The sequence below is a fragment of the Aspergillus wentii genome, assembly GCF_001890725.1.
Source record: "Aspergillus wentii DTO 134E9 unplaced genomic scaffold ASPWEscaffold_1, whole genome shotgun sequence".
NCBI lineage: Eukaryota > Fungi > Ascomycota > Eurotiomycetes > Eurotiales > Aspergillaceae > Aspergillus > Aspergillus wentii.
Window position 1 is genome coordinate 2339938 of NW_024467832.1, and position 19045 is coordinate 2358982.

Below are 19045 nucleotides of genomic sequence, written 5' to 3' on the forward strand. Positions count from 1 at the left end.
GGGGGGGAATAGCTTAGCGTGAAGAATATGATGTAGTTAGTACCCACGACTGATGGGAATAATGATTTGAGATAATCTAAACTTTTGCGTTTCCTTTTCGTTTCCTGGTTGACCTGGTTGACTAGGTGAATTATCGGTTGATAGTGTGTGTAGATCCCCATCGTGTGATCCACAGTATGTCTCACTTCACAGTTGTAAATTAAAATTTTTCGCATCTTATCTATAGCGTCAACGGATGGAGGCATTAAAACGATGGGTCAAGGTTGTGGTTATTCTAAAGTGTATGTGTAGAGTTTCTGACATATTGTATGTATATTGATATAGCGATTGATATCTTGTTGTATGGGTATATACGTATCCAGCGACATTAGGAGAAATATTTATGTACAGTAACGTGTAGAAGGAGAAGGAAAGAACCCTTAGCCCCAGATATAAAATACAGAAAAAAAAAAAAGCAGGCCTCCCTTTCCATTATTAATTCATTTCGGCGTTGCCACTCACTTCACTTTCACTCTTGACTCTCTTAGACGGCAGTCATGCCAGAGCGGAGCGTAACAGTCGAATCCGACGAGACTCTCCGACTCTTGATGAAGCGCGGCCAAGTATTTGTCAGAACAAGATACTTGATGCTCTCCTCTGCGGCGTCAAAGACAGTCAGGTCGAACTCATCGGGCACGTCACCCCAGTACTGGACACGGTCACGGAGCGCGGCAACGGTACTCCGGAACGCCTTGGTTGAGCCTTCCGACTCGGTGGGTTGCAGCGGCTGCATATTGTAGCCTGGTGTGTCGAAGGGGGTGACGGAGTCGACTTCACGTTCGTCGCCGTACATGATACGCGCGGGACCCTCGAAGATCGTCTCTAGCCGGCGGAGGTCCTGCGAGGAGATGTTGACGGGGAACTCGGCGTGGCGGACGCTGATGAATTCGGCGTAGATGTAGAGGGCGCGGTTGAAGCGTTCGCGGATGAGCTCGCGGGAGTTTTCGTCGGCGAGGGCGGTGCCGTCCTGGATGTCCTTGGGGAGGGAGGTTTTCCAGTCCGCGAGGGAAGTGAGGAAGGCGATGTTTTCGCCGGAGAAGTCGTGGAGGGCGGAGAATTGCTGGAGCGGGGCGGGGTTGCGCTCGAGGACGTATTCGAGGGCGCTCATGGACATGAGACCTTCGCGGGAGGCGTCAGATTCGACGGAGCCGTTGGCGGATTTGAAGCCGGACATGAAGGACTCGACGACGGTGGAGGCGGAAGCGAGGGATTTGCGGTCTGAGCCGATGCCTTTGGTTTTGAGCTCCCATTGCGCGATGGAGTCGAGGGTTTCTTTGCGGAGGGTTTGCGAGCGCATGACCTCCCAGCAGGGGAGGAAGACGGCGAAGATTTCGATGAAGATGATGGAAAGGCAGATCCTGAATCATATTAGAGACTGCTTTTGAAGAAATGAGTCGTTGGATCTTACCACTGAGGAGGCAGCCAGACGGCGTTGACCGGGGCCATGCCAGGAACGTAGACACCAATGAGCCACATGGGAGTAGCGTGGAGGCTGCAGCATGTTAGTAGGAGATTGTCTTCTTCAGGCGTGATACTCACCTGGAGACAACGCAACCAATGGTCTGAGTTCGCCAGCCCTGGGTATCATGGATGTGGCGAGCTTTCCAAAGAACGATAGGAGCAACGATCCACGACCAGACAAACTGGCAGACAATAGTAGGCCACCTGCATATCGTTAAGACATACTCCATCAAACACGCACAGCTTGACTTACCATTCCCAGCCCCGTCCCATCTCGTACTTCTGCTCCATCTCAGTACCATGAACCTCAGTACCAGGAATTCCCCAAGAGCTATGCCACTTGCGGGAGATAAGCCACATCAGGACCGTGAGGAACAGCTGCACCGCCCAGGCGATACCAACGCAGATAAAAGTCTTCATGTTGAAGCTCAGACTGTTGAAGCGGTTCTTCAGGCCGGGCTTGGGCGTCAGGTCGGGAGTCAAGTCGATCCGGCTATCCCGGTGGGCGTATTTCTTCTGCAACTTCGCAACGTGCAGGAAACGAGTGTTGGATGCCTGGAATAGGACGATGCCACAGGGCAGATAGGTGCCCATCAGCCAGAACTCGGCGTCTCCGGGCAGGAGGGGACCGGCCATGATTCCAAACTGGACGGACATAAAGTAGAGATGGATGAAAACGACGGCGGACAGCGACAGGCCGATGCCTCTGATTCGGAGGGTGGGCGAGTTGCGGTTCAAGACGAGATAGGTGATGCCGGAAGCGACGGCGACAGTCCAGATACCAGCCCAGCACGCCCACCAGATGGCGACAGGGGAGTAGACAGCCTCTGCCTTGGAGTCGGCAGAGACGCCCAATTCAGACCCCATGATGAGTATGTGCTGGAATAGAAAAACAAAAAACAACAAAACACGGCTTAAGGAAAGTCAGGCAGTTGGATAGCCGTGGGAAAAAAAAGGAAAGACCAAGTCCAGGCGCCTGGGGCAGCCGGCAGGTTAAATGATCTTAAATCCTGGGCCGGATTTTGCGCGTGTGTGTGTAGATCGCCGATATGGGGAGTTGTTACTGAGTAAGGTAGGGCCAGCAGCGGTGGGGAAGACCCGAAATCCAGGAACTCCCAGCAAGCAGTGGAGAGGCCCATAATTACCAGAATTAACGCTGCAGGCGATTGGCTGCCATCTCGATCTGCCAAACTATTGAATTGTGCATGGCCACTGCCACATGGGCTACGGGTGGTGACTGGATGGAATCGTGGTGGGAGGAGTAGAGTAGGATTGCAGGATTTTGACTTTCTTAAATTTGATCCATTTGAGTTTTGATCATTCTCATGCTCTTCTTGATAGTAGTCGTTTCAGGCCAATCAAGATCATAACATCACATACACTGTACATGATCGAATATCTACATACTCCAGAGTACAGATCCAGGATACAGATCCATCTGGATGCTCGCTGTCGACCCGAACATCACCGTGGGCCTGAAATAAAACCCTGTACCTACCTTAGCCTCATCGAGCATCCCTGCAGAATTAGCCCCCCCCTCCACTGCCGCCCTCTGATTGGCCGATCTTAAATTGTCAAATCAATCGGGCATGAAAAATCCCGCGACCCCCCCTGTCCCGCCAATCAGCGTGCAGAATGACCGACTATTGCGGCACGACCACCAGACGGCCGTGACTCGCGAAATCTCGGTCGAACAATCAGATTGTGTGTTCGGCCGTGGGACGCCGGCGCTAGCAGGGATGGCTGCAGTAGGGCCGTTCCAGTCTCACCACACCACCCCCTATTCCTTCGCCACAGCGTGCGACGTGATATGACGACCTTCTGTATCCAATCCCACTTCAACTGATGCCCTTCATATTTAGAATCCTTTCAATGGACTGCTAGTAGATAGCAGGTAGCTTATCGAAGTCAATCCCAGTTCCAGAGCTGTTGTCTGTCATCTTTTCTCCCCTCGTCCGTATAGCACCGTCATACCCAATTTTTGGACCAGAACTAGTGAGGACACAGGATATAGGCTTCAGCAGGCTCAGCAGCAGCTAGCTACACACGGTCGATTCCACGCGCAACTCGGAACACGGGCGAGCACGAGACGGCATTATTCCATATTACATAGTAAAGCATTTCGTAGGTCATTCTGGGTCCTTCCTTTTCCATCTGACCCCAGGTTTTTCTTTTTTCTTTTTCCTTCTTTTCTTTTTCTGTGGTTTCTTTTTCTTTCTTTGCTTTTATTGCTTCATTTTTCAACGTCCTCACATAGTGGAGAGTGGAGACCATAGAAATCAATATCAGAATTCAGACTCGCTTTCACTTGCCGTCCAGGCTCGTTACGGTGTCATTCGGGATTTGCTCTTGAAGCCTATCTCCCCTCTAACCTAATAGCAGCTGTCCACGAGGGGGTAGTTTGTCGTCTCTACACTAGCAGCCAGCCATCCCACTGTCTAACTCAAGACAGCCCAGATCGGACGATAGGGGTTCTATCGAGATGGAGTCTCTGTCAGATATTCATGAATACGAGAATACTAGCATCTGTAGCTACATCATTCAGAACGAGCAGGGGCTTCGGGCGCACTCCGTGCCTGTATTGGACGCACGAGGCGAGTGGGGGCATGAGGTCATCTTAGGCGATGTGATAGCCCACCTGCAAATTGCAATACGGGGGCTGCAGGAACGTGGATTAAGGAATGAGGATTGAGGAATGAGGATTTGCATGCGGATAACAGCACACCGCTGGCGGCCTAGCGTCGCCCTGCTGATGCTGTGATTTGTCTGCTTTGCAGTTCTCTTCAAAGTCAAAGTATATATGCAGGTACCCTATGCTTAGTATTTGTCATTGGCAAGGATATGACCTCGGTGATACTTTCTTGTTGACTGCAGTGTCATAACGACAAAGTCTATTTTCTGGACTCAGGAGTCGCTCTTCCGCATCATCCGGGCATCATTGGTTACTATTGAATCATGAATCATGACCTTTGAATCTATTTATGAATGTATGTTCAATCTGGATAAATTATGAATCAGGATAGTAATTAGTCAAGTATGCTCTTATGCTCTTCATTTTGGCTGTGGATAGGCAGAATCAAGCTCGGCTACGGAAATACAAATATATCCCTGCGCTGCCGAGGGATCATTAGGCTACTCGCACCCACATGTGACCTGCGCAAACCCTGCCAGTCCACCGAATGACACCGCATGTTGATCACAATCTTTTATAAGATACATATTTGCAAGATAGACAGGCCATTCAACGATACCCGACTGCAATATCTGGAGGTGAAGAAAGACCACTTACCCGAGAAATATGCTCCGTCTTGGCAATCTGAGGCCGATTGATCCGAGAAATCGCGATCGATCATTCACAGTCGATACATCACATTTCGGGGCGCATCGAGAAATAAGCTTAGACTGCTCATCCTGCTGGACGTGTCATATCTTGTATGTTTACTTGGACTACACCTCTTGACTGGTTGTGGTTGGTCTTCGGGTTACTTTCCTTGGGTTGGAATATCTGTGCTTTCAGGTAACGTGATATATATCTGAGCACACTAGAGGCGTGTCGTTGGATGCCCAAGCTATCTGATATTAATTTATAATCCACAAGGATGAATAGATGAAGGAGAGTGTAATTAGCGATCATTGTATTCTAGTAAGATAGAAACCCTTCATCTTGGGAATAATGGATAGAATTACGTATATGCAGATTGAGATAGGCTTCAAACATGTAATTCTTGAGTTAAATAATATTCTAGCTTTTATTGATACAAAAGTATACCTGCAGGCACATTGCAAGTCCCTCCAAAGTGTTGCATATACGAAATAGATCAACTTACAGAAATATATATCCACAAGACGAGCACTATTAATAAAACCAAGATTTAAGCATATTTATATATCGACAGGATTCACGCCACAACCCAATCCTTTGAATCGCGATCCACGATTCGAATGCAATTTCATTTCGATCTCAACACTGTTTAAAATTAAATATAGGCCTTTTGAATCGGAGTGGCGTGTGGCGTTCGAGTCGGCGTTTTTCACACCGAAGATCATGACAGATGTCAATGTGGGGGCGAAGAAATTGCACCGAACAGCGCAGCAGAGGGGATGATTTATCCGCATTTCATACATAATACCTTGTGGACTCTACATTCTGGGGATACCTAATGCAATGGAATTCACCATCAAAACCAATGCAGGGATTATTGTTGACCAGGAGGAATTGTCATCTTGAAACAAACTTCGCGCTGATCTTGAAGCCAGGTAGTCATTTACATCATGACTTGGCTGATCAGGCCATGGCATCTCACGTAACCAGTACATAATCGCCCAATGACCGCCGATTTGGGCCCTAGTTGTCCCGTTATGGAGCCAGTCGAGCTATGTTGTGCATTGGATCCCCACAGGTACTCGTGGCCCTTTGTTGTTTGGTAATTGTGACTTTGTTGTGGTCTGCGATCAGATCGCGGCTCAACCTTGGTTTGCCACTGAAACCTGCTCTGATTCACAGTCAATCAACACGTGGGACGTAATTTGTTTTTGTAAGAAGGCATGCATCCATCTCAAATACTTTTGATTCTCTCGTGGACGGTCGAGTCGACGCTAACCGGAAGGGGTATAAGGGGCTGTAAATGACAGGGGTCAGAAGGGTTTAAGCTTCCGACTATTGGTCCATGATGGCAATCGCAATCAAAAGTGAGCATTGGGTTTTAATAGTCCAGGCGATCGCTGGGATTAAGCTATGTCAAGTCCTATCAATGCCACCAGACTGGTTCACCGTGGCAAGAACCAGGAAAACTTTGACGCCTCCTGGGATACATCCAGCCAATGACAGCATCCACAATGATCAAATCACTAGTGCGCGCTCTTCCGGGATCTGACATGCATACTGACACCTACGGTCAAGACTTCCTAATCCCCTTGGTCCGGCTGTATTAGAGGAATGCTCGCCCGGCCAACTAACAGTCATTTCTGACTGCTGTCACATCACACATCACGAAGTCCAAGATGCACTTCCACACAGTCACACTCGTGCTGATGAGCTTGGCAAGTATACCTGCATCTGCCGAGTCAAGCTCATCACCATCCTACCCCGAATGCGCTGTATGCCATGATTCTCCATTATCCCTTCACCTCTGACAGTATAGTAGCTCTCTTGCAAGCAGCAAGTACTCACCGACTATAAACCATCATGCGCAGACACAGACACCTCATGTCTCTGCGCCGATACCCACTACCAGACTATCTTTGCCGATTGTGTCTCGGCCGATTGTACCACTAGAGAATCGCTAACGGCCAAATATGTTGGTTCTCGAGAATGCGATATCCCCATCGTGCGACGATATCCGGAAGTAGATGCTGCCACGCTTGTTCCGTTCATTATCGCTACGATTCTTTTTGGGATCAGGATAGCGGCCAAGGCTATGTGTCTCGGTGGTGGTTGGGGACCGGATGATGTTACGATTTGCATTGCATATGTGAGTGTCTATTTCTTTATGAACTATTCATTTGCTGATGATATAGGCACTGGCAATAATTATATTCTCACTAAACACTTCAAGTAAGTCACCATACCACTCAATACCGTCCATATCTAACCATCTCAGTGGTCCATTACGGCTTCGGAATGAACACATGGGACATCTACCCACTAGACAACATCACAAAAGCAATGAAGGTCCGTCTACTCCCACCAAATACCTTAGCTACATACTGATAACCCCAGCGCTTCTACGCCTTCGTCCTCTGCTACAAAGCCCTCATCTCCCTCGCCAAAATCTCCGTCTGTCTATTCCTCCTCCGAATCTTCCAGTCCACCGTCTTCCGGTACACCACATACACCATGATTGCCGTCAACGCAGCCATCGCCATTGCGTGGATCTTCGCAGACGTCTTCCACTGCATGCCCATCCACCTGGCGTGGACGGGATGGGAGGGCGAAGAGCAAGGAAAGTGCATTGATTTCGTCACCTCGACGTTTGTGAATGGCTATGTGAATATCGTGGTGGATTCGGTGATGGTGACGATGCCGGTTTACGAGGTGTTGAAGTTGAATCTGTCGTTTCAGAAGAAGATGGGGGTTGCTTTGATGTTTGCTGGTGGGCTAGTGTATGCAACCTTCTCTGATACCTATGTATACGCATACTGATTCGATTCTCCAGGTTAACGATAATCGGAATCGTCCGAGTCATCGTCTTCTCCCGGAACGACTCCAACGCCAACCCCCTTTGTAAGTCCCCACCTTCACCAATATACATATACACCAACTAACACATCCAGACGAAATGGAAGCCCTAAACCACTGGTCCGTAATCGAATGCCAAATCGCCATCGTCTGCGCCTGTCTCCCCACCACGCGCGCCATGCTCGTGCGCTTCTTCCCCAGCGTCCTGGGTCTCTCCACCGAACAAGCACTGCCGTATACTAATGCCGGCTCGAGTCGGGGTGGCGCTAATGGGTCGCGACAGGTGGGCGAGAAGAGCCAGATTTCCAAGCGGGTCTCGTATGCGGTTGACTATGGGACGAAGCAGAAGAGGGATTCGGGGAAGTTCATACAGCTGGTGGAGGTTGGGGCGGATAAGAGTTGATGTGAGGGTGTTTGATGGCTGTTTTGATATGTGTGTACTTTAGTGTGTTATGTATATATGGTATATTATAATTAATTATGATTTATGAAGTTGATCTGTATACTTTACTCCAATAAGCCCTCAACACTCACCTACATTCGAACAGCATGAGTATTATTATTATCTGTTCTAAAAAAGTCATTATTTGTTCTTTGTTGTAGCCAGAATATTGTTCTATGTTGACAATGAGCATCCAAGCACTCAAAGAATCTTTGTCTGCATCAAGTTCAAACCGAACAATCGAGTATCATAAAGAAAAACAAAGCTTTTGAGATGTCCAAGAATACTCGAAACTCGATTGAAACGGACAAAAGGCTTCTATCCTTTGTTACTATGAACTCGAGTACGGTATAAATATGCCATATCAACATCTCCAAACCATCAACACCATATACTCAAGTATACACATATCAACCATGAACTCAATCGGATGCCCACTAGCCGCCACCGTGGCCTACCTCTTCGATGAAGCCCCAATCCCCCATCTTCTCTGGGGTTGGTTGGCGATTGCCCTGACGGGAGAGAACAATGCATCGCGGGTGAGTACTTACCTACCTACACTCTATATACAAACAAACTAACATACTACAGAGAATTGAATTCGTCATTCCAGACGAGTTTATCGAAATCGCCGGTCGAACCCTCCAAGAAGCCGGGTTCCCGCTCTGCAGTAACCGTGCCTGTCCGAAACTCCAACACAATCGGTTCAACTCACCCGTTCCAGATGTCCATTTCCACCTTGACGAGATAGACAGATACTACAACATCCTCGCGCTGTACAGCAAATCCAGCACCGTCTGGTGGCTACCGTACTTTTCCATGCGTCCCCCCGCAGAAGACGATCCCCACTTCATCCTGTCCACCGATAAACGACTTCCACCCCGTCTACCAGGCGGTGCATCCGGCCCCTGGACAGAGTTATACCCCATCAAGACCCTCAAACCAAACGCGCTCACCGAGGCAGTCATCCTTCTTCTCGTGCGAGATCTGAACCAGCCCAACGGTCTAGACAAGTGGTGGAAGCAGCTCCTCGCCAGCTTAGTCGAAGAAAGGGAACTCAAGGAAGCTATCGTGCATAAGACATTACGGCCGGAGTTACAGCCGTTCTGGACGAACTTTCATGCACAGTTTCCGGTTGTGGATCAGTGGGTGCCGTTGGAGGAGCTGCGGGAGAAGATGATGCTGAGGGATGAACTGCCGTCTCCGCCGGTGCTGAGTGCGGATGGACTGTTGGATGAGTGGGTTGTTGTTTCTGTTTCTTCGTCGTCATCTTCTGTTTAGCTTTGGCTTCTGTTCATTGTGTTTTTGTTGAGATAGATAGTGCACAATTACTTCATAATTTTCACAAGAAATTCCAAATCAGTCACTGCTAGTTCCGCTCACATGCTGTATAGGAAATCATATGAAAGTCCCTCGGACCCTCGGATTCAAATCATACCATACACACAGCATCAAGAATAGCAAGAGGGAATCCAGCTGCCGCAGTGAATATGCATCTGCACTGCTTTGCTGTACTGCCTTCCACCAGCCTCCGATATACTGTTAATAGCCATTGGCCACTGCATCTGGTAACCGCCCAGCCTTATTTGAAAATGTCGCTTACTGAGGCTGAGCAGAAGATAAGATAAAACAGGCTGTGGATGTCGATCAGTGGCCTGAGCACAATCTGTCTGTCTACCCCGCATACACCTGATAATTTATTCTGATGCAGTAGAGCTCTATGATAATAATAAAGCTTTCTGATATCAGATAGAGCTATCTGACACATAGTATAATAAAGTACACTCAGAATCTACTTGGCACCGCCACACCACAGCCTGTCAGATCGAGTAAGCATCAACCACACCGTAAACATAGCCATCTGCATCCCCAGTCGGGCGGAAATCCAACTGCGGGGTTAACGAACTTTTAATGTATTTTCCAAGTCTACGTCACTTACAGGCTATACATAGCCCTGCTGTACAACTGGCAGTTCTAGAATGGAAAAGGAAGGTGGCGGTGATTTCCTGCGACACTAATGTAGATACAGTAAGCAGGCTATTCTTGTTTCTGGCTGTGATTATGTATGCACTGTATGCTGTCAGATATCTGCCATGCAAAACGACTGCGGCAGCTGTCGTCTAGAAAGTACGGGGCAGTGAGACCTTACGTTGGATGTTCCTGGATATAAGGCACAATTTAAACCAAAGGCTATATAAACATTGCAGAATCCCACCATCTGACCTCCATCAAACGCAATCAGAACTATCAGAATAAGCACACCAAACACTATACTCATCTAATCAATAACACTCTACTCATCATCAAAATGCGTCTCTTTACCTTCCTCATCGCCGCCTTCATTGGTTCTGCTCTGGCTGCTCCCAGCCCCAACCCCGAAGCTGCTGGTGACCTACTCTCCGAAAGAGCTGTATGTAAATTCTTACGCGATAACTCTACAAAAACTGACACGCATCTAGCAATGCGCTGCCCGGGGCGGCAAGTGCGCAAACGACGCTGCCTGCTGTGTCAGTCTGTGGTGTATTGATGGAAAATGCGTCAACCAGGGATCTGGCAAGAGAGAGGTATGCTTACCCACCATCATTAAGACACAATATACTAACTGCATCAGCTCGAGCGAAGCATTGAAACCAGAGAAACCAGCGAAACAGCCGACACCAGCTCTACCGACGCCTCGGGATGTGCACACGGCTCTCCCTGCTTGACTGGCTGGATCTGCCAGGATAACACCTGCGTGCCCAAGTCGGCTCGTGATCTTTTCAGAAAAGAGGCCTGTCGAGGTGAACTGACTTCCTGCGGTGCCAACCTTCCTCCGTGCTGCAAGGACTTCCACTGTGACCAGGGATACTGCATCCACTAGAGGATATGGACGATTTATGATGACGGTTTTCCTTTTGTATAGAGTTGCTGCGTTTTCTATAGTCTTGCTTGATATTTATAATGAATAATGATTATGATGCTTCTACTGATTGATTGCAATTATTCTTGAATATGCCTTGTGTAACCACATGCCATGCGGACCTTAACTCTAAACTTAAATCCAACATGTCATTCTCCATGCTATTATAACTATACCCTGACTATAGGACAGCCCGTATTAATCATCTCAACAAATATGAGCTATCAATTTCCAACGCAGCGCAATTGCGGGGTTGAGACGGGTGTCAGCCTTGCCGGTTTTATGAATACTGCTGTCTCGTGTCTCCCGAATCCAATACAAACAATTCAACAGCAGCATCTAACAAACATATAAATGATCTGGATTGTAGTATTAGCAGCTCTGCTAATCCAGTTTATTCGATATGCCTGGACATACGGACATCGCACGTCAGATATGCCATCAGGCCCTCCAACCCTCCCATTCATCGGCAACATCCACCAAATCCCAAAATCATACACACACCTCCAGTACGTCTATCCACCACCCCCTGCCAACCCAGCCATCCAAGCTGAATACCTAGATTCACAAAATGGGCCCGCATCTATGGCCCCCTGTACACCCTCAAAATCGGACCCAGCACAATGGCCGTGATAACCTCCCGCCGTCTCGTTAAGGAAGTCATCGACCGAAAAAGCAGCATCTACAGCGACCGGCCCGCGTCGTATATAGCACAGAGCCTGATTACCAAGGGCGATCATATGCTTGTGATGCAGTATGGGGCGCAGTGGAGGATGATGCGGAGACTTGCGCATCATCACTTTATGGAGTCGATGGTGGATGAGACGCAGTTGGATATTGTGAATGCGGAGGCGGTGCAGTTGGTGAGGGATTTTTTGGTGGATGCACATGACGAGGGAGGATATGGGCATATGGAGTATCCGAAGAGGTATAGTCATAGCATCGCCAGTTCTATCTGTGAGTTCGTCTGATATTTGAGATGATATGATATCTGCTGATATGGTATAGTATTTGGCATCCGCACCGCAACCCATCACGGCAGCAACATGAACCGGCTGTACACAATGCTCGAAGGCTTCACGGAGATTCTCGAAACAGGCGCCACCCCGCCCATTGACATCTATCCGTGGCTGAAATACATCCCGGAGCGATTATTCGGAAACTATGTAACACGCGCACGCGCAGTGGGCACGCAGATGGAAACCTTACATGGTGAAATCCTACAGACAATTCTTAAACGGCGAGGGGAAAGCCCAGAAAAGAATCTAGGGAGCTTCATGGATAAAGTCCTCGATGCGCAGGACAGGAACCAGCTTCCACTGCGACAGGTGGCGTTTATAGGGGGTGTGTTGAGTGAAGGTGGTTCTGATACGACGAGTACTTTGATCATCACCATCATCCAAGCGTTGATTCTGAATCCAGACGTCCAGAAAAAGGCACAGGCGGAGATTGACGCCGTGGTGGGGTTTGACAGATCGCCCATTTGGGCTGATATGAAGCAGTTGCCGTATCTTAATATGATTGTCAAAGAGGGACACCGGTGGAGGGCTATCCTGCCTTTATGCTTTCCGCATGCACTAAGCCAAGGTATGTCTTTTTCTACCGTGCAGATATTTCTCTAACCAAGTAGACGACTGGATCGACGGCAAATTCCTCCCCAAAGGAACAACAATCATCATCAACACCTGGGGTATCCACATGGACCCATCCCAGCATCCCGAATATAACCCCGAATCCTTCATCCCAGAACGATACGCCGACCACCCCCTCCTCGCGTCCGAATACGTCGGCGGGAAATGGGAGAACCGCGACCATTACGGATACGGCGTCAGCCGGCGTATTTGCCCGGGTATTCATCTCGCAGAGCGGAATCTGTTACTTGCCGTGACCAAGTTGCTCTGGGCGTTTGACTTTTTGCCGGATGAGCGAAAGACAATTGATACTGACCTGCGGACGGGGTATAACCGTGGCTTTTTGTATTCTGCGAAGCCGTTTGGATGTCGGACGAAAGTGAGGAGTGATAGGGTGAGGGAGACGGTGGAGAGGGAGTTTGGCATTGCGCAGAGGGATGTATTCTCTCGGTTTCAAGAGGGATAGTTTATAGTATATGATTGGATTGGTTAGTCTATTACTCTACAAAACTATCGCCCTATACAGTACAGTAACCCCATCTAAGCCGATCTTGCCTCCCTTCTCCATCTACCCGCAAACCTCCACTGCATTAATGGCCCAACCAGCGCCAACGCCTGCACAGCGACACAGATCGTAAACGCCACTCCCGCACCAACCCCGTTCACCATCGGCATCACGAAACTCGTGCCCCCAGCTGCAAACAGACATCTGGCTAGATTCAAACTCGCGCTGGCAGCTGCACTTCTGTCAGGGAAGATATCGACCAGATATGTCATGATGAGGGACTGCGTGGAGACAGCCGTCCAGCCGGTGATGAAGGTTGCAATGATGGGAACGGCAATGTGCACTTTGTATTGGATTGTCCAGCCGAAGAGGATGATAGACGCGCATTGGAGGCATGAGAAAATGGGAATGAGACGGAGACGGGCTTTTTCGAGTGGGAAGTCGTCATCTTTCTGGGTGGCGGATTGCTCGACGTCGAGAGAAGACTCGTAGTTGGCTTTGACACGACGATAATCAGCATCGAGGATTTTGCCAGTAACCAATGTCCCGATCATCGAGCCAACACCGTTGGCGATAAACGTTAGCCCGATTTGGATTTCAGATAGCCCGTAGTGATCTTCGAAAAGACTCGACATGGCGGTGATGCTCATCTGCCAGACGGCGTAGTATATCGCCAGGAAGACGATAATCGGCGAAGCAAACTTGCTCATCAGCATGCGCAGCGGACCGAGGAGATCAATCTTCTTCTGTCCGGCCAGCTCAGGCGATCCATCTGGCAGGCTCTGCTGGACCTTGGATAACCGCTGATACACATTCAGCGGATACTTGGACACGATATCCGCAGGCACCCGACTCCCATCCGCCACAATCGACCGCAGCGTCTCAGGCAAGAGCACAACCAGACAAACCAGAAAAACAGCACTGTAGATTGTCAAAAACCAGAAAATCGCCTTCCATCCCAGCGATCCCGCAATCGCACCACCCACAACCGGCCCAACAGCAACAGGAACAAGTAACCCAGCCTGGAAGATACCCATGTACCCGCCTCGTTCTTCTCGGGTCGTAATATCGCCGATAACGCCCGACCCGATGGCAGTCGTGCTCGCGCTGTCTGTACTCTGCAGACACCGCAGCACAATCAACATCGCATAGTTCTTCGTCTCTGCGAGCCCGATACACGCGCCCAGAAAGACGATGAATGTGCCGATGTATGCGACGCGACGACCTTTCACGTCTGATACGGGACCCCAGAGAGAGGGGGCCAGACCTTGGAAGATGAGATAGGAGGTTATGGTTAGATCGACGAGTTCGAGGGAGACATTGAGGTCTTTGGAGATTGTTGGGAGGGCAGGGAAGTAGATGTTGGAGGCGAAGCCGGAGACTGTTTTTGTTAGAGAGAGATGTGAATTGTAGGTGGTGGCTTACAGGTTGCGGCGGTGGAAACGATGAGAATGATGAGCGCTTTTTGGCGTTTGTCGAAGATGCTGAACGGTCGTTCTGTTGGTGACATTGTAGTTTCTTTTGTAGACATTTTGATTGATGATTGTAGAAAGAATGAACTGAAGAAGATCCGGAGCATAAACAGTATATATAAGGTTGAGTGGAGTGGCCAAAGTCTAGACTCAGACCTGTTGTATCGGAATTCCGAGACTGTCGGAGTTGCGTCTTCGGAATTGCGACTGACCCCAAGTATAAATACTCCACGTAAATATAATTTTCTTTCTTTCATTCTCTACACAATTAAATACAACAAAAATGACACAATCAAACCTAACCTTCGGTCCAAACTACGCCATCCTCAACCTCGACTGGATGACCGTCCTCATCTCCGCCATAAAAGACACTCCCCAAGGCCAAACCCTCATAGCCAACTACACCAAATGGAACGAAGCCGTCCACCAGAAATCTCCCCGTCCATTGACCATATTTTCCACTCTCGCTTTTAGCCCGGGACAGCCAGAAGTGCAGCCCGATACGCCGTTTGGCAGACTAATCGCTCCGTATGGCGAGTTTGCGCATGGTTCCAGCGAAGTGCAGATCCATCCTCTGTTTAAAGTTGAGGAGGGCGATATCGTCCTTAATAAAACGAGGTGGTGTGCGAGTATGGGGAATAGTATGGAGCAGATTCTCAAGGCGAGGGGTATTAAGACTGTTGTTATTGTATGCTAATCTAATCTCCTTATTGTCTACCTCGATTAAACTAATAATACTATAGTCAGGGCTGTTTCTCTCCGGCGTCGTGATGAGCACCATCTACCGATTATTCGATCTGGACTATGATATCTTCGTTATCAGGGATAATGTGGTTGAACTGCCGGTGGACCAGACTGATGCCTTTTCCAACGTGATGCTTGATATGCTGTTGCCGAAGATGGGGTTGAAGGTCGTTTCCCTTGATGAGGCGTTGCTGGCTTTGGAGAGGTCTTAGTTGGGATTATTGTATTTATATTATCTAGAAGATTATAAACATGTATGTCTTGATTCGTCCTCTCATCTGAGTAGAATGCTTCTAATGATGTATCGACCTCCTGCACATGTAAACGAAACCACAATTTACTCAAGGATAGTCAATATTGTCTATTCAAATACCAAGGCGAAAGATTCCCTACAAGTATTCTGTTTGGTCAATTCAGATCAGAATATAAGGTGGACAGAACAAACCAGTCGTTGATTGGATAATCCCCTGAGCTTAATTGCACACGGAGTTCCGCCAGTATCGGAATCCCGAGACCCAAGAGCATAGACGATCGACATGCTGAATTCCATCAAGACATCTGAATAACTTTGAAATGCTTTCTATATCCAGAATAGAAATAGTAGATAAACGATGTATTCAGGAATATCCCTGTCTAGCGTAGAATGTCAAGATAGGATAGGGTGCGTGGGATTATGATGACCTCACTACACTTACAGTAGAGTAGATAGTTGACGATCTTAATATATCATCTATATATATAAATTAAGCATAAATTAATATAAACTCAAAATAACAGTCTCAATCCATCCAGATCTACCCTGCAATCTTGATGTCGATTGTATCGGAATTCCGAGTATGCCGAAACTCTGTATGCAATTAAGCTCAATGGATACGATACACTCAAAGAAAAAAAGAATAAAGAATATGCCCTTTGATCTAGCTATTAAAATGCAGATATGCAAACTTTTGTCCGGTGAGAAGCCGGTCGTAAATGTCTAAGAGCATCATTGAGGAAAAGGGATATGGCTACCAATGGACTCTCCATCCTATCAGAAGAACAGTCCTACTCTGACCTTCCAATAACATCATGAGTCATGTTCATCAATAACGAAGACTTTTATACTCGTTATACATGTTCTCCCAGGTAATAAAATCCCGAACCTTGAGCTTTCGAGGTGAATTCGGCCCCAACTCCAGTGTATTTTCAAACATGTCCTGCAAGGTATGTCTGGAAAAGTAACACATCATCGACACATCCTTTGCAGTGAGATCCTTTCCGTCCTTCCGACAGACCAAGACGTTGCCGATTTCTCGGTTCCAGTATGGAGGCGCCCAGCCCCATCCCTGGCTCGCAGGATCAGCGTCCAGCATTAGGAACGCAGCATAGGGATTACTATCGGCGGTCGGGTCGGGGTCGCGCTGGTATGACTCGTCTGGGATTTTCCACACCTCGACAGGCATGCCCAGGAGGGTCGAGATGGGTGAGATGGCTCCGCTGCCTAGTTTCTCCTTGATGGGTCCGGGGATTTTGACAGAGACAAAGTTTTTTGAGCGAGTGCGGTTCATGTGTCCGTCGCAGCAGATTTTCACGCCACGGACTGCGTTGGGGGCGGGGGTATCATTTGGTATGTTTTTGGGGGGATTTGGGGAACCATAGCTCGTGAAAAAGTCGATGAGATGTCGAAAGTCGGCGAGCGTGATGTCGCCATATGATTCACCGGGAAGCTGTCGCATTCCAATCATAGGCCCACGGTAGACATGGGGTGTCGGTTTACCTCCTCCTATAGAACCATAGATACTCATGTTCAGGTTTGAGCCGTCTGACAGATAGTTGTCCCGGCAGATCAAAGTGACGCAATGGCCCTTGTTCTGCTCGGCCCACTGTGTAAATCCAGAGCCGAGGGTTCGATCGCGGACCGCGTTGTATTCAGAGCGCATGTTTCCGGGAATGGGGTTGCCGGGTCCAAGGTAAGGATTCGGCTCTACCATTGTCCAGGGAAGGTCGTACTCATCCTCCCCGCCCATGGCGGCAGTGGGCACCCATATCATTTGTGGTTTTGCCCTGTCCGCCGGGAAAAATATAGCGCGCTTGTGCTTTGGAGAGGGTCGTTCAGCCTGGTCCGCGAACTGTTTGCAGAGGAGCTTGTGGGACGAGAAATCCTTTTTCTGGCAGTCGGAGGAGCAGTAGTATGTGCTTTTGCACTGTGAGCATCTTCGTGCTGGCTGTTTATTGCAAATGACACATGAGTCTTCGGGGTCGATATCAACCTGGTCGGCCATTTTGGGGGTTTTGTAGCTCTTGGGCGATAGATGTAAGAGCTTTTGCGTCACTTATGGTGGGCTGTCACTGTGGGGTGTAAGAGACATGGTCAGCTATTTTCATCAACAGCAGTTCTGGAATCATCAAGATCCATGGTAGAGCTAACCTAAAAACGCCCAGATTCAGGGCGCTTGGGTGCGATCTGAGATTGGAGAGAGAAGGATGATTTAGCTCTGGGCAGAAGAGGGGCGCGCTATCAACGTGCCTGACGGTGATCCGATCGACACCTGATATATATGGCCACAGTCTATACCAGAATAGGAATGGTCAGATCAAGATGATTTGCATGTCCAAAAATATTCATGCAGCATGTTGTCTCCTACGTGTTTGATAGGAGCTGCTTCGATGATCACCTAGTCTGATACTGGGAGCTCTTGGTTTGATCAAGTAGAAATGTCAAAACCCCATACCCACAATGCGAGTTCTTTGCCGCTGCCCTGACGGCGTTTTCTGATATTGGAAGCTCGCCTTTCTGTTCAAATAGCAGTCTCATGATATCATGTCCATGTGCCGTGTTTTCTGCCGCTGTCATGGTCACTTCTTCTGACAGTGGCATATCTCTACCTCGTCGATCGTGTAGGGCTTCGAGTACTTTCAATCCGTCTTTGTCGTGCGACGACTCAGTATCTGCCGTTTCCTGGGGGCTTGAGACGGAGCCTGATGATTATTTTTGGTCTCGGGGAGGCGTTTGTAAGAATCAGCCTTTGGTTGTGGAGGTTGGCGATGTGCAGGCGGGTCATTGTCTAAGGGTGGATGTGCGGTTATGGTTGGGGTATCCAGAGGGGTTGAAGAGAATTGTTGTTCTTCTTGTGGATAGGAATACGAGGGTGCTTTATTTTGAGATGGGATGGCTGTGTACACTCTGAAGGTGTTCAGAATGTGATAGTTGACTATGCAAAAGAGAGTGTAGAAAATGCAACCTTAGCCATTCCGATTGGGGGGATGCTTGATGATGGCACGTCTGCACACTCAGATGTTTCATTTTCTGCAGACTTTTTAAAAAGTTTGCTAGGATCGTGTGTTGAATCAAATGTCTTGAAAACTGGTCGCAGCTAAGAATAGGACGATCGGTAAGGGATGCAAGGAATGCTGTCTATTCAGAGACAGGCACAACTGCATACATACAGATCAGGTGATATTCTAAACAAACCCAACCTTAACCTCACCCCCCACTTCTCTATCTTCATCTCATCCCAATCAACTCAAAAAGTTCTATACTCAAAATGATCGAATCCCCAAATCATCACTCCCGTCGCGGAATTCTCCGCAACATCCGAACATCTCTACGAAGCCCAAAACCAACAGACACCAACAAAGACAAAACCCAAGCCAAAAAGCCACCTCACAAGAAGAAATCAACGCCCCAGTTACCG

General features: G+C 48.4%; 10 protein-coding genes across 10 annotated transcripts; 6 read left to right on the plus strand and 4 right to left on the minus strand.

Annotated features, from left to right (window-relative positions):
* Positions 1-372: 372 nt before the first annotated feature.
* On the minus strand, positions 373-2733 carry ASPWEDRAFT_56175 (uncharacterized protein). Its single transcript, XM_040838271.1, has 4 exons — positions 1754-2733; positions 1579-1704; positions 1448-1531; positions 373-1397 (listed from the first exon to the last, which is right to left on the minus strand). The coding sequence occupies exons 1-4, from the start codon at positions 2365-2367 to the stop codon at positions 524-526; spliced, it is 1698 nt and encodes a 565-aa protein (XP_040694576.1). The 5' UTR covers positions 2368-2733; the 3' UTR covers positions 373-523.
* Positions 2734-6364: 3631 nt separating this feature from the next.
* On the plus strand, positions 6365-8173 carry ASPWEDRAFT_178709 (CFEM domain-containing protein). Its single transcript, XM_040831771.1, has 7 exons — positions 6365-6597; positions 6645-6971; positions 7018-7054; positions 7101-7171; positions 7220-7602; positions 7656-7723; positions 7774-8173. Exons 1-7 carry the CDS (start codon positions 6502-6504, stop codon positions 8079-8081), a joined length of 1290 nt encoding a protein of 429 aa, XP_040694577.1. The 5' UTR covers positions 6365-6501; the 3' UTR covers positions 8082-8173.
* Positions 8174-8536: 363 nt separating this feature from the next.
* Positions 8537-9401, plus strand: ASPWEDRAFT_166951 (uncharacterized protein; the record flags this gene model as incomplete). The annotated part of the gene is made up of 2 exons (XM_040830088.1): positions 8537-8659; positions 8712-9401. The coding sequence occupies 2 exons, from the start codon at positions 8537-8539 to the stop codon at positions 9399-9401; spliced, it is 813 nt and encodes a 270-aa protein (XP_040694578.1).
* Positions 9402-9918: 517 nt separating this feature from the next.
* ASPWEDRAFT_237529 (uncharacterized protein) lies at positions 9919-10336 on the plus strand. The gene has a single exon (XM_040832525.1). It carries the CDS (start codon positions 10032-10034, stop codon positions 10242-10244), a length of 213 nt encoding a protein of 70 aa, XP_040694579.1. The 5' UTR covers positions 9919-10031; the 3' UTR covers positions 10245-10336.
* ASPWEDRAFT_64245 (uncharacterized protein) lies at positions 10220-11086 on the plus strand. The gene is made up of 3 exons (XM_040838723.1): positions 10220-10530; positions 10580-10684; positions 10732-11086. Exons 1-3 carry the CDS (start codon positions 10429-10431, stop codon positions 10978-10980), a joined length of 456 nt encoding a protein of 151 aa, XP_040694580.1. The 5' UTR covers positions 10220-10428; the 3' UTR covers positions 10981-11086.
* Positions 11087-11343: 257 nt separating this feature from the next.
* Positions 11344-13357, plus strand: ASPWEDRAFT_34375 (cytochrome P450). The gene is made up of 4 exons (XM_040833984.1): positions 11344-11528; positions 11582-11976; positions 12028-12606; positions 12650-13357. Exons 1-4 carry the CDS (start codon positions 11374-11376, stop codon positions 13114-13116), a joined length of 1596 nt encoding a protein of 531 aa, XP_040694581.1. The 5' UTR covers positions 11344-11373; the 3' UTR covers positions 13117-13357.
* Positions 13156-14665, minus strand: ASPWEDRAFT_56178 (putative MFS multidrug transporter; the record flags this gene model as incomplete). Its single annotated transcript, XM_040838272.1, has 2 exons — positions 13156-14536; positions 14581-14665. 2 exons carry the CDS (start codon positions 14663-14665, stop codon positions 13191-13193), a joined length of 1431 nt encoding a protein of 476 aa, XP_040694582.1. The 3' UTR covers positions 13156-13190.
* Positions 14666-14910: 245 nt separating this feature from the next.
* Positions 14911-15583, plus strand: ASPWEDRAFT_47614 (cysteine hydrolase; the record flags this gene model as incomplete). The annotated part of the gene is made up of 2 exons (XM_040836988.1): positions 14911-15315; positions 15371-15583. 2 exons carry the CDS (start codon positions 14911-14913, stop codon positions 15581-15583), a joined length of 618 nt encoding a protein of 205 aa, XP_040694583.1.
* Positions 15584-16159: 576 nt separating this feature from the next.
* ASPWEDRAFT_178713 (zinc finger MYND domain-containing protein) lies at positions 16160-17928 on the minus strand. The gene is made up of 2 exons (XM_040831772.1): positions 17779-17928; positions 16160-17699 (listed from the first exon to the last, which is right to left on the minus strand). The coding sequence occupies exon 2, from the start codon at positions 17630-17632 to the stop codon at positions 16454-16456; it is 1179 nt and encodes a 392-aa protein (XP_040694584.1). The 5' UTR covers positions 17633-17699; positions 17779-17928; the 3' UTR covers positions 16160-16453.
* ASPWEDRAFT_34377 (uncharacterized protein) lies at positions 17912-18601 on the minus strand (the record flags this gene model as incomplete). The annotated part of the gene is made up of 1 exon (XM_040833985.1): positions 17912-18601. A coding segment is annotated over exon 1 (203 nt), but the record flags the coding sequence as incomplete, so codon positions are not given.
* Between the last annotated feature and the right edge of the window lie 444 nt (positions 18602-19045).

Bases quoted from the DNA above. Each gene is read 5' to 3' on its own strand.
- ASPWEDRAFT_56175 (XM_040838271.1), bottom strand. From the start codon at position 2,367: ATGGGGTCTGAATTGGGCGTCTCTGCCGACTCCAAGGCAGAGGCTGTC. The intron at 1,705-1,753 runs GTAAGTCAAGCT...AACGATATGCAG, and splicing joins ATGGGACGGGGCTGGGAATG to GTGGCCTACTATTGTCTGCC. The intron at 1,532-1,578 runs GTGAGTATCACG...AACATGCTGCAG, and splicing joins ATTGGTTGCGTTGTCTCCAG to CCTCCACGCTACTCCCATGT.
- ASPWEDRAFT_178709 (XM_040831771.1), top strand. From the start codon at position 6,502: ATGCACTTCCACACAGTCACACTCGTGCTGATGAGCTTGGCAAGTATA. The intron at 7,055-7,100 runs GTAAGTCACCAT...TAACCATCTCAG, and splicing joins ATTCTCACTAAACACTTCAA to TGGTCCATTACGGCTTCGGA. The intron at 7,603-7,655 runs GTATGCAACCTT...TCGATTCTCCAG, and splicing joins ATGTTTGCTGGTGGGCTAGT to GTTAACGATAATCGGAATCG.
- ASPWEDRAFT_237529 (XM_040832525.1), top strand. From the start codon at position 10,032: ATGTATTTTCCAAGTCTACGTCACTTACAGGCTATACATAGCCCTGCT.
- ASPWEDRAFT_64245 (XM_040838723.1), top strand. From the start codon at position 10,429: ATGCGTCTCTTTACCTTCCTCATCGCCGCCTTCATTGGTTCTGCTCTG. The intron at 10,531-10,579 runs GTATGTAAATTC...ACACGCATCTAG, and splicing joins ACCTACTCTCCGAAAGAGCT to CAATGCGCTGCCCGGGGCGG. The intron at 10,685-10,731 runs GTATGCTTACCC...TAACTGCATCAG, and splicing joins AGGGATCTGGCAAGAGAGAG to CTCGAGCGAAGCATTGAAAC.
- ASPWEDRAFT_34375 (XM_040833984.1), top strand. From the start codon at position 11,374: ATGATCTGGATTGTAGTATTAGCAGCTCTGCTAATCCAGTTTATTCGA. The intron at 11,977-12,027 runs GTGAGTTCGTCT...GATATGGTATAG, and splicing joins TAGCATCGCCAGTTCTATCT to TATTTGGCATCCGCACCGCA. The intron at 12,607-12,649 runs GTATGTCTTTTT...CTAACCAAGTAG, and splicing joins TCCGCATGCACTAAGCCAAG to ACGACTGGATCGACGGCAAA.
- ASPWEDRAFT_178713 (XM_040831772.1), bottom strand. From the start codon at position 17,632: ATGGCCGACCAGGTTGATATCGACCCCGAAGACTCATGTGTCATTTGC.